At 47.3% G+C, this 12,571-nt stretch overlaps 1 protein-coding gene across 1 annotated transcript in view; it reads left to right on the top strand.

Moving 5' to 3' along the window:
* Positions 1 to 1,478: 1,478 nt before the first annotated feature.
* The window catches only part of LOC142258830 (uncharacterized), a 50,727-nt gene continuing 39,634 nt past the window's right edge, over positions 1,479 to 12,571 (top strand). The window contains exons 1-3 of the mRNA XM_075331414.1: positions 1,479 to 1,495; positions 1,549 to 1,636; positions 1,833 to 1,923. Of these exons, the coding sequence (XP_075187529.1) occupies positions 1,479 to 1,495; positions 1,549 to 1,636; positions 1,833 to 1,923 (196 nt within the window). The remainder of the gene's footprint in view (positions 1,496 to 1,548; positions 1,637 to 1,832; positions 1,924 to 12,571) is intronic.

Raw genomic sequence — 12,571 nt, 5'->3', positions numbered from 1 at the left:
GTGGAGGTAGGTGCAGGGTATTATATATCTAGTGTGCGGCTCTGCAGGTGGAGGTAGGTGCAGGGTATTATATATCTAGTGTGCGGCTCTGCAGGTGGAGGTAGGTGCAGGGTATTATATATCTAGTGTGCGGCTCTGCAGGTGGAGGTAGGTGCAGGGTATTATATATCTAGTGTGCGGCTCTGCAGGTGGAGGTGTGTGCAGGGTATTATATATCTAGTGTGCGGCTCTGCAGGTGGAGGTAGGTGCAGGGTATTATATATCTAGTGTGCGGCTCTGCAGGTGGAGGTAGGTGCAGGGTATTATATATCTAGTGTGCGGCTCTGCAGGTGGAGGTAGGTGCAGGGTATTATATATCTAGTGTGCGGCTCTGCAGGTGGAGGTAGGTGCAGGGTATTATATATCTAGTGTGCGGCTCTGCAGGTGGAGGTAGGTGCAGGGTATTATATATCTAGTGTGCGGCTCTGCAGGTGGAGGTAGGTGCAGGGTATTATATATCTAGTGTGCGGCTCTGCAGGTGGAGGTAGGTGCAGGGTATTATATATCTAGTGTGCGGCTCTGCAGGTGGAGGTAGGTGCAGGGTATTATATATCTAGTGTGCGGCTCTGCAGGTGGAGGTAGGTGCAGGGTATTATATATCTAGTGTGCGGCTCTGCAGGTGGAGGTAGGTGCAGGGTATTATATATCTAGTGTGCGGCTCTGCAGGTGGAGGTAGGTGCAGGGTATTATATATCTAGTGTGCGGCTCTGCAGGTGGAGGTGAGTGGAGATTCCCCATTACTGGGCTCAGGCTCCATACACATTAGATGCTGGGGGAGAACAATCGCTCTATAGAAGAGAATCCTCCTGATTGCCCCGTGAAGGATGGATATGGACAGGGACAAGATGGCGGAGAGGATATTACACCTCACCCTAGAGATCCTCTTCCGGCTTACTGGAGAGGTGAGAGATTCTGATGACGTCACATTACATCATTCTGATCTATGGGAATAACAGATGGACAGAACTGGAGAGGTGAGGACTCTGGAAATGTCTGGAGTGAGATTTATTACTGTGTCTCTCCATAACCAGGATTACACAGTAGTGAAGAAGACCTCTAGTGAGCGCTGTCAGGCCCCTGTGTCTGAGGGATGGGGAAGACCCCTGAGCCCTATCACGGGGCCTCCACCTCACCCCCCGATACATGAGGACATCAATGACCAGAAGATCCTAGAACTCGCCTACAAGATGACTGAGCTGCTGACTGGAGAGGTGACACTGCTGGGAATGCTGGGACATTATACAGTAACACTATGAAGGGATCGGGGGTGACGGTATCATTGTATGTGTCAGGTTCCTATAAGGTGTCAGGACGTCACCGTCTATTTCTCCATGGAGGAGTGGGAGTATTTAGAAGGACACAAAGATCTGTACAAGGACGTCATGATGGAGGTTCCCCGGCCCCTCACATCACCAGGTAATAGACAGGACTAAATACACATGGCCTATAATTATCTGTATGTAAGGAATGAATTCAGTCCCTGTATGTGTCTCCTCTAGTTCTATCCAGTAAGAGGACAACACCAGAGAGATGTCCCCGTCCTCTTCTCCCACAGGACTGTAAACAAGAAGACCCCGATGTTCCTCAGGATCATCAGGTAGATGGAGAGAAGGTGCCATGAAATCTCCTATGATGTGTAGACGGCTGTGAAGGTCTTGTGCTCAGTCTTGTTTTATCCTCCAGTATTATATGTGTTATACTTGTGTAATGAGAGCGGTGGAGATGGCAGGATTAGAGCTGATCATAGATGGGACTTCTCCATCTGTCTGTGACTTTTACAATATTTGTTTCAGGGGGAAGATCTGCCCCATATTAATACTACAGAGACATATGTGAGGGGTGATGAGCGGAGTAAAGAGGAGATTCCTACAGATAACCGCCCAGGTGAGTAGTGACCACTAAATGCAGAGAAGTCACAGATTCTTCTCAGTCACCGGCTGTGGCTGCTTTATCAGGGTTGTAGTCCGGCCATATCACAATCATCATCATAGTTTTAAGGTTGAAGGGAGACTCTAAAGCCTGCTTTACATGTTATGATTTATGTTTATGTTATGACACGCCCCCATCATATGTGAGGCACGTTCAATTTGTTGAATGTGCCGCACAAACGATTAACCCCCGTCACACGTACTTACCTTCCATACGACCTCGATGTGGGCGGCGAATGTCCACTTCCTGGAGTGGGAGGGACGTTCGACGTCACGCGGCAGCCGGCCAATAGCAGCGGAGGGGCGGAGATGCCGGGACGTAAACATCCCGCCCACCTCCTTCCTTCCGCATTGTCGGCGGGAGCCTCGGACGGAGGTAAGCTGTCGTTCAATGCTCCCGGAGTGTCACACACTGCGATTTGTGCTGCCCCGGGAACAATGCACAACCGCACGTTCAATTTATGAGGAATGAATGACGTGCATGCGATGAACGGATTTTCGTTCAATCGCAATTGCACGGAGGTTTTACACGCTACAATCACACTTACGATGCCGGATGTGCATCACTTACAACGTGACCCCACCGACACATCGTAAGATTTATTGTAGCGTGTAAAGCGGGCTTTAGTCCATCTAGTTCATCCCGTAGCCTAACATGTTGATCCAGAGGAAAGCGAAAAAACCCAATGTGGCAAACAAGTTCCAATGGGGAAAAATATTCCTTCCTGACTCCACATCCGGCAATCAGACTAGTTCCCTGGATCAACACCCTGTCATAAAATCTAATATACATAACTGGTAATATTAAATTTTTCAAGAAGGCATCCAGGCTCTGCTTAAATGTTAGTAGTGACTCACTCATTACAACATCATGCGGCAGAGAGTTCCATAGTCTCACTGCTCGTACAGTAAAGAATCCTCGTCTGTGATTATGATTAAACCTTCTTTCCTAAAGACGTAGCGGATGCCCCCGTGTTCCAGTCGCAGGCCTAGTGTAAAGAGATCTTTGGAAAGGTCTCTGTACTGTCCCCTCATATATTTATACATTGTGATTAGATCCCCCCTAAGCCTTCGTTTTTCCAGACTAAATAACCCCAAGTTTAATAACCTGTCTTCGTATTGCAGCCCCCCCATTCCTCTAATAATCTTGGTGGCTCTTCTCTGCACCCTCTCCAGTTCAGCTATGTCCTTCTTATATATCGGTGACCAGAATTGTACACAGTATTCTAAGTGCGGTCGCACTAGTGACTTGTACAGAGGTAGAACTATATTTTTTTCATGAACACTTATACCTCTTTTAATACATCCCATTATTTTATTAGCCCTGGCAGCAGCTGCCTGACACTGTCCACTAAAGTGAAGTTTACCATCCCCCCATACACCCAAGTCTTTTTCTGTGTCTGTTTTACCCAGTGTTCTACAATTAAGTACATAATCATAAATGTTATTTCCTCTACCCAAGTGCATGACCTTACATTTATCTACATTAAACTTCAATTGCCACTTCTCAGCCCAATCCTCCAATTTACATAAATCTCCCTGTAATATAAAATTATCCTCCTCTGTATTGATTACCCTGCAGAGTTTAGTATCATCTGCAAATATTGAAATTCTACTCCGCATGCCCCCAACAAGGTCATTAATAAATATGTTGAAAAGAAGCGGGCCCAATACTGACCCCTGTGGTACCCCCCTATGAACTGAGACCCAGTCCGAGTACGTACCATTAATAACCACCCTTTGTTTCCTATCACTGAGCCAGTTTTTAACCCAGTTACACATGTTTTCCCCTATCCCCATTATTCTTATTTTATGTACCAACCTTTTGTGTGGCACCGTATCAAAAGCTTTTGAAAAGTCCATATACACAACATCCACTGCATTTCCCTGGTCCAGACTTGAACTTACCTCTTCATAGAAGCTGATCAAATTAGTTTGACAGGATCGATCCCTCATAAACCCATGTTGATACTCTGTCATAAGGTTATTTTTCTTGAGATACTCCAGTATACCATCTCTCAAGAAACCCTCAAACATTTTACCAACCGTAGAGGTTAAACTTACCGGCCTATAATTTCCAGGCTCAGTTTTTGTCCCCTTTTTGAATATTGGCACCACATTTGCTATGTCCTGCGGTACCGACCCTGTTATTAAGGAATCCGTGAAGATTAAAAATAATGGTCTATCTATCACAGAACTCAATTCCTGTAGTACTCTGGGGTGTAGCCATCCGGGCCCGGAGATTTGTCAACCTTAGTGATTTCGAGGCAGCGGCGTACTTCCTGCTGGGTTAAGCAGGTAATAATCAAGGGTGAATTTATGGTATCACTGGTCATGTCATCTGCCATGGCATTTTCTTGTATAAAAACCGTAGAAAAAAAGTCATTCAGCAGGTTGGCTTTACCCTCATCCCCTTACACCATTTCACCAAGACTATTTTTAAGGGGGCCAACACTATCGCTTTTCAGTTTTTTACTGTTTATGTAGTTAAAGAATATTTTAGCATTATTTTTACTTTCTCTCGCAATGAGTCTCTCTGTCTCAAACTTAGCTAACTTAATTTGCTTTTTACATATTTTATTTAATTTTCTATAATTATATAATGCCTCGTCACTACCTACCCTCTTTAATTCTTTTAAGGCTTTCTGTTTTTCTTTTATTGCTTCCCTTACAGCTCTATTTAGCCATAGGGGTTTCCTCCTATTTCTAGCATGTTTGTTCCCATAGGGTATATTTTCTGCACAAGCCCTATTCAGGATGCTCATAAAAGTCTCCCATTTGCTTTGTGTACTTTTATTACTTAGTACATCATCCCAGTTTATTGCACTAAGATCATCTCTCAACCGTTTAAAATTTGCTTTCCTGATGTTTAGCGTCCTTGTAGCCCCTCTACTAGACATCTTACTAAAGAATACATGAAAACTTATTATTTTGTGATCACTATTCCCTAAGTAACCCCCAACTTGTATATTTGATATGCGGTCTGGCCTATTGGTTAGTACAAGGTCTAGTAGTGCTCCCCCTCTTGTGGGGCCCTGTACCATTTGTGAAAGGTAATTATCTTTCATTGTTATCAAAAATCTATTCCCTTTGCTGGAACTGCAAGTTTCTGTTCCCCAATTTATATCAAGATAGTTAAAGTCCCCCATAATAATTACCTCTCCAAGACTCGCTGCTTTATCAATTTGCTTTATGAGAAGATTCTCTACCTCTTCCATAATATTCGGCGTCTTATAACACACCCCTATCAGTATTTTATTATTCATTCTCCCCCCCCCTTATCTCCACCCATAGGGACTCTACATTCTCAGTACCCTCACATATGTTGTCACGCAGGATGGGTTTTAAGGATGATTTTACATATAGACGCACACCTCCCCCTCGCTTATTTGTACGGTCATTCCTGAATAGGCTATAACCCTGTAAATTAACAGCCCAGTCATAGCTCTCATCCAGCCATGTCTCTGATATCCCCACTATATCATAATTTTCTTCCAACAATATTAATTCTAATTCCTCCACCTTATTTGTGAGGCTTCGGGCATTAGTGTACATGCACGTTACGTATGACTCTGTACCTGTATTCCTGCTTACTGTATTAACTGTCCTAACCCTTCCCCCCGTACCACCCCCAATTTCATTACTTGTGCCCTGGTCCCTATCTGCACTACATTCCCCTTCTATAAAGTGAATACCCTCGCCCCCCATTCCTAGTTTAAACACTCCACCAACCGTCTAGCCATCTTCTGCCCCAGCACAGCGGCACCCTCCCCATTTAACCCCTTCACCCCCGGCCACTAAAACACCCTAATGACCGGACCATTTTTTGCAATTCTGACCAGTGTCATTTTGACAGGTTATAACTCTGGAACGCTTCAACGGATCCTGGCGATTCTGAGATTGTTTTTTCGTGACATATTGTACTTCATGTCAGTGGTAAATTTAGGCCGATATTTTTTGCGTTTATTTGTGAAAATTTTGAAAATTTCGCAATTTTCAAACTTTGAAAATTTATGCCCATAAATCTGAGAGATATATCACACAAAATAGTTACTAAATAACATTTCCCACTTGTCTACTTTACATCAGCGCAATTTTCAAAACAATTTTTTTTTTCGTTAGGAAGTTAGAACGGGTCAAACAAAGGTCATGAGCAATTTCTCATTTTTCCAACAAAATTTACAAAATAATTTTTTTTAGGGACCACATCACATTTGAAGTGACTTTGAGAGACCTAGGTGACAGAAAATACCGAAAAGTGACCCCATTCTAAAAACTGCACCCCTCACACTGCTCAAAACCACATCCAATAAGTTTATTAACCCTTTAGGTGCTTCACAGGAACCAAAGCAATGTGGAAGGAAAAAATGAAAATTTTACTTTTTAACACAAAAATGTTACTTTAGCCATAAAATTTTCATTTTTACAAGGGAGAAAAGAGAAAGTGCACAATACAATTTATTGTGCATGTTCTCCTGAGTACACTGATACCCCATATGTGGTAAAAATCAATTGTTTGGGCGCACGGCAGAGCTCGGAAGGGAAGGAGCGCCATTTGAATTTTTGAACGCAAAATTAGCTGCACTCATTAGCGGACGCCATGTCGGGTTTGAAGACCCCCTGAGGTGCCTAAACAATGGAGCTCCCCCACAAGTGACCCCATTTTGGAAACTAGAGCCCTCAAATAATTTTTCTAGATGTTTGGTGAGCAGTTTGAACACCTGGGGGCTTCACAGAAGTTTATAACGTTGAGCTGTGAAAAGAAAAAAATTTTTTTTTACCACAAAACGGTTGCTTCAACTAGGTAGCTTTTTTTTCACAAGGCTGTCAGGAAAAAATGCACCATAAAACGTATTGAGAATTTTTTCCTGAGTACGTAGATACCTCACATGTGGTGGAAAGTAATTGTTTGGGCAAATGGCGGGGCTCAGAAGAGAAGGAGCGCCATTTGACTTTTCAAACGCACAGACGCAGTGCACTGATCGGCCGCTGCAGGACGCACGGACGGATGCGATACAAAAAGCGTCGGGGATACGTAAAAAAAAGTCACGCCAAAAATTGACCATGGATGCAGATACGTTATGTGCATCCCTGATCAGCGCTTGGCGGGACGCACGGACGGATGGGATACAAAAAGCGTTGCGGATACGGAAAAAAGTCACGCCAAAAATTGAGCAGGGATGCAGATACGTTATCTGCATCCCTGATCAGCGCTCAGCGGGACGCACGGACGGATGAGGTGTAAAAATGGACAGGGGATACAGAAAAAAAAAAAAAGTTATACTCACAGTACCCAGAGGATCACTGACCAGAAGTGCTGCAGGAGGAACAGCTTTACAGGAGCAGCAGGCAGATCAGCAGAATGCCCAGGAAGGACCCAGCGATGGAGGCAGATGTGATCGGGCCGGTGAAGACAGGTAAGAGGATGTCGGGGGAGAGCAGAGGGGGGGGAGTGCAGAGGGGGAGAGGGGGGGAGTGCAGAGGGGGAGAGGGGGGGAGAGCAGAGGGGGAGAGGGGGGGGAGAGCAGAGGGGGGAGAGGGGGGGAGAGCAGAGGGGGAGAGGGGGGGGAGAGCAGAGGGGGAGAGGGGGGGGAGAGCAGAGGGGGAGAGGGTGGGGAGAGCAGAGGGGGAGAGGGTGGGGAGAGCAGAGGGGGAGAGGGTGGGGAGAGCAGAGGGGGAGAGGGGGGGAGAGCAGAGGGGGAGAGGGGGGGGAGAGCAGAGGGGGAGAGGGGGTGGAGAGCAGAGGGGGAGAGGGGGTGGAGAGCAGAGGGGGAGAGGGGGAGGGGGGAGCAGAGGGGGAGGGGGGGAGCAGAGGGGGAGGGGGGAGCAGAGGGGGGAGACCGGAGAGGGAGCTGCAGAAGCAGAATAGAGATAATGGGGGAGGCAGTCAGATCGTGGGGGGAGCAGATCAGGATGTCGGGGGGGCAGATCGCAGGGGGGCACGGGCAGGGGCTAACACGGGAGCGCGCACGGGCTGCAAGGTGAGCACAGTACTCACGTGCAGCAGGAGCGGTGACCTCAGCGGCGGCAGCAGCGGCGGTGGCGTGGTACCACAAGTACCAGCCACTGCACGCTGCAGACATGTTGGGGGAGGGCTCGCAGGCCAGCACAGGCCTGGGGAGGCGGCCACCGGCAGATCAGACCGCCCCACTGCACACTGATTGGAGCGATTGCGCTTCATAGCACGATCGCTCCAATCAGTGCTGCAGGGGCTGGGGGCGACATGTTTGAGGTCCACCTATGATATGCTGCAGCTGCGGCATCTCATAGCTGGATCTCACAGTATCGCACTAATTCGGGCATTATTTTTGACGAAATTAGTGCGAACGATGTGGTTGGCGGTTCAGATTTGAACAGCCAATCACATCGATCGTCGATAGGGGGTGGCGATGCCGCCCCCCCTGGGGTCAAGCAAAGGTCCCCTGCTGTAAGAAACAGCAGGGGACATCATTTGAAAGCCGTTGCTATGGCCACGGCAATCAAATGAACTTTAGGCAGTAAAATTGCGTCCCTGGTCGTTAAGTCACGTTAAAATAGGATGTAATTTTACTGCCCGCGGTCGTGAAGGGGTTAAGATGCAGCCCATCCCTAGCATAGAATCTGTAGCCAACTGAAAAGTCAGCCCAATTCTCCAGGAACCCAAAACCCTCTTTCCTACACCAATTCCTGAGCCACCTGTTAACTTCCCTGATCTCCCTTTGCCTCTCTGGTGTGGCTCGTGGCACAGGTAGTATTTCCGAAAATACCACATTGGAGGTCCTTGCTTTAAGCTTCCAACCTAATTCCCTGAAATCCTCTTTAAGGACCTTCCACCTACCTCTAACTTTGTCATTTGTGCCAATGTGTACAATGACCGCTGGGTCCACCCCAGTCCCTCCCAGTAATCTGTCAACCCGATCAGCGATGTGCCGAACTCGAGCGCCAGGAAGACAACACACTGTTTGGCGATCCCTATCTGTCCCCCTAATAATTGAGTCCCCCACTACCAGTACCTGTCTTGCCTGCCCTACACTCCTATTCCCCCCCCCTTACTGGAGCAGACATTCCTCTGGCGTTCAAATGGTCACCATTCTGCTGCTAGACCACCACATGCTTTTCCACCCAAAACTGTCCCCATTATGTTGGGCATTGGACACCCTTCTGTTGGAGTGAGATCTGTATCAGCCAGATCTTACAGGTAGGATCCATCCTAGCCCCTGAAATTAGAAGATGTTGACCCTTAGCTGCCCAGATCTCTAATCTGTAAAGCCAAATGACAGCATACGTAGAATGTGCAAACAACTTAGAAAATCATGGGAAGAAGATCTAATCTGTATGGTGGACCCCTAAGAGAAAGCGGAGGGTAATGATGCTGGTGACGTCCTAGAATCTCGGCATCTTATTGATGAATCTTCCTTTTCTCCCTTCTGTGCCGCTGAATGTGCTGATTGGGTTGTTACAAAGGTCCAATCTTCCTTCCCTTTTATGACCAGACTCCATTCCATGAGCAGTGAAATTCCCACTTTCCGGGCAGTCACAATACATGTGACATAGATCTGCAGCCTCTGAGTTACAAATGGGACATTTAGAATATTTAAAAGGAAGGTGTCGACCAAAAAAAAAGAAATTCAATAACTGAAAAAATGTAAAGTTTTTAATGTTTTGTTTAACCCCTTCACCCCCGGCCACTAAAACACCCTAATGACCGGGCCATTTTTTGCAATTCTGACCAGTTTCACTTTGAGAGGTTATAACTCTGGAACGCTTCAACGGATCCTGGTGATTCTGACATTGTTTTTTCGTGACATATTGTACTTCATGTCAGTGGTAAATTTAGGCCGATATTTTTTGCAATTATTTGTGAACATTTCGGACATTTTGCGAACATTTTGAACATTTCGCAATTTTCAAACTTTGAAAATGCCCATAAATCTGAGAGATATGTCACACAAAAAATTTCCCACTTGTATACTTTACATCAGAACAATTTTCGAAACAAATTGTTTTTTCGTTAGGAAGTTAGAAGCATCAGCAATTTCTCATTTTTCCAACAACATTTACAAAATGTTTTTAGGGACCACATCACATTTGAAGTGACTTTGAGAGGCCTAGGTGACAGAAAATACCCAAAAGTGACCCCATTCTAAAAACTGCACCCCTCACTCTGCTCAAAACCACATCCAAGAAGTTTATTAACCCTTTAGGTGCTTCACAAAGCAATGTGGAAGGAAAAAATGAAAATTTTACTTTTTAAACACAAAAATGTTACTTTAGCCATAACATTTTCATTTTCACAGAACAGAGAACAGAGAAAGTGCACCCTACAATTTATAGTGCATTTTCTCCTGAGTACGCTGATACCCCATATGTGGTAAAAATCAATTGTTTGGGCGCACGGCAGAGGTCGAAAGGGAAGGGGCACCATTTGAATTTTTGAACGCAAAATTAGCTGCACTCATTAGCAGACGCCATGTCGGGTTTGAAACCCCCCCCCCCCTGAGGTGCCTAAACAATGGAGCACCCCCACAAGTGACCCCATTTTGGAAACTAGAGCCCTCAAATAATTTTTCTAAATGTTTGGTGAGCACTTTGAACACCTGGGGGCTTCACAGAAGTTTATAACGTTGAGCCGTGAAAAGAAAATAATAAAATTTTTACCACAAAACTGTTGCATCAACTAGGTAGCTTTTTTTTCACAAGGGTATCAGGAAAAAATGCACCATGAAATTTATAGTGCATTTTTCCTGAGCATGCCAGTATATCATATGTGGTGGAAAGTAATTGTTTGGTCACATGGCGGGGCTCAGAAGAGAAGGAGCGCCATTTGACAGCAAAATTGGTTGGAATCATTAGCTGATGTAATGTTGCATTTGGAGACCCCTTGAGGTGCCTAAACAATGGAGCTCCCCCACAAGTGACCCCATTTTGGAAACTCGACCCCTCAAGGAGTTTATCTAGATGTTTAGCGAGCCCCAAGGGGCTCCACAGAAGTTGATAATGTTGAGCCATGAATACAATTTTTTTTTTTTTTTTCACCACAAAACTGTTACTTGAACCAGGTAGCTTTTTTTTCACAAGGGTATCAGGAAAAAATGCACCATAAAACGTTTTGTGCAATTTCTCCTGAGTACGCAGATACCTCACATGTGGTAGAAAGTAATTGTTTGGGCGCATGGCGGGGCTCAGAAGAGAAGGAACGCCATTTGACTTTTCAAACGCACAGACGCGGTGCACTGATCGGCCACTGCAGGACGCACGGTCGGATGAGATACAAAAAGCGTCGGGGATACGAGAAAAAAAAAATTCACGCCAAAAGTTGACCACAGATGCAGATCCTTTATCTGCATCCCTGATCAGCGCTCGGTGGGACGCACGGACAGATGTGTGGCGCCCTGGACTAGCCAGGTAGCCACATGAATAACACTCACACCCCCACCCCCGGGCAGAAACACCAGAGTCAGACACAAAATCCTTGTTGCCTCCCTCCAGGGGCTGATGTCCACACCAGGTGGGGTGGAGCCAGGCAGTTGGCCCCACCCACTGAGGAGTTCACAGTCCTGGAGGCGGGAAAAGAGAGCAGTTTAGTAGTGGCAGTGAAAGTGAGAGGAGCTACTGCTGGTGTCTGGGAGGAAGCCCAGGCACTGACAGCAAGGTTGGCAGACGGTGGTGGCCGTCTGCAGGAGTGGTGGATCGACGCGGAACCGTAGGACCGGGGTCGGGCGGTGGACCGCCGGTACCGAACCGGGGAGCGAAGTGAAGCCAGCAGACACAGGCAAGGCCTGCGGACCCCGACCAGGCTTGGAGCCACCGACAAAGGTCAAATCCGTTAGTGACCGGAACCCCAGGGGTTTCCTAACAACCAAAGACCCGTTAGAAGGCAACCGTCTGCACCAGAGGATATACAGCTACCGCCAGAAGCTAGAAATCCAAGGGCCAGCGCCTGCGGGCAAAACGGGCTCCTCTGGCACCTATACGCCAGGGAGCGGGCTACCGTTGGGAAGCCATCGGAGGCAAACACTACACAGGTGCAGGGAAAGACAGCCGCCATCACCTGTCCGGGGAGAGACACTGCAGCCAGCTGCGGGACCCGTCCATCCAGCCGTTTGGTTTACCGGAGACTTTGTGTATCGATTGCTGAGTGAGTACACCAGTGCCATCCGGCACCAAGCCGCGCTGTCCCAGCAACCCTGCCTCCCCGTCTACCCACCGGGCCCACCAACCCCTACCCACGGAGGGGGAGAACAACATCCCGGCTGCTCCCTAACACCGCTCCCGGGATCCCCGTCACCAGCAGCGGTGGTGCCCACCTTCACCACAACCCGTGGGTGGCGTCACGGACTCAATCCCCAAACAAAACTATCCCCTTTTCACTCACGGGCGAGGAGCGCCGCTCGAGTCCCCGAATCCGGCCCACCGCTCGAGCCACCGAGCAGCAGCAGCGCCGGACCTGAGCGTTTAGTGCGAGCGCAGCGTCCCGCCGCCCGCGACAGATGCGATACAAAAAGCGTCGGGGATACGGGAAAAAAACTGTCCCGCTGAAAACTGACCACGGATGCAGATACGTTATCTGCATCCCTGATCAGTGGTCGGCGGGACGCACAGATGAATGAGGTGTAAAAATGGAC

This window comes from Anomaloglossus baeobatrachus (genome assembly GCF_048569485.1).
Source record: "Anomaloglossus baeobatrachus isolate aAnoBae1 chromosome 5 unlocalized genomic scaffold, aAnoBae1.hap1 SUPER_5_unloc_13, whole genome shotgun sequence".
Classification (NCBI taxonomy): Eukaryota; Metazoa; Chordata; class Amphibia; order Anura; family Aromobatidae; genus Anomaloglossus; species Anomaloglossus baeobatrachus.
Note: the sequence above shows the minus strand (reverse complement) of the source record. Positions and strands in the feature narration are given on the sequence as shown.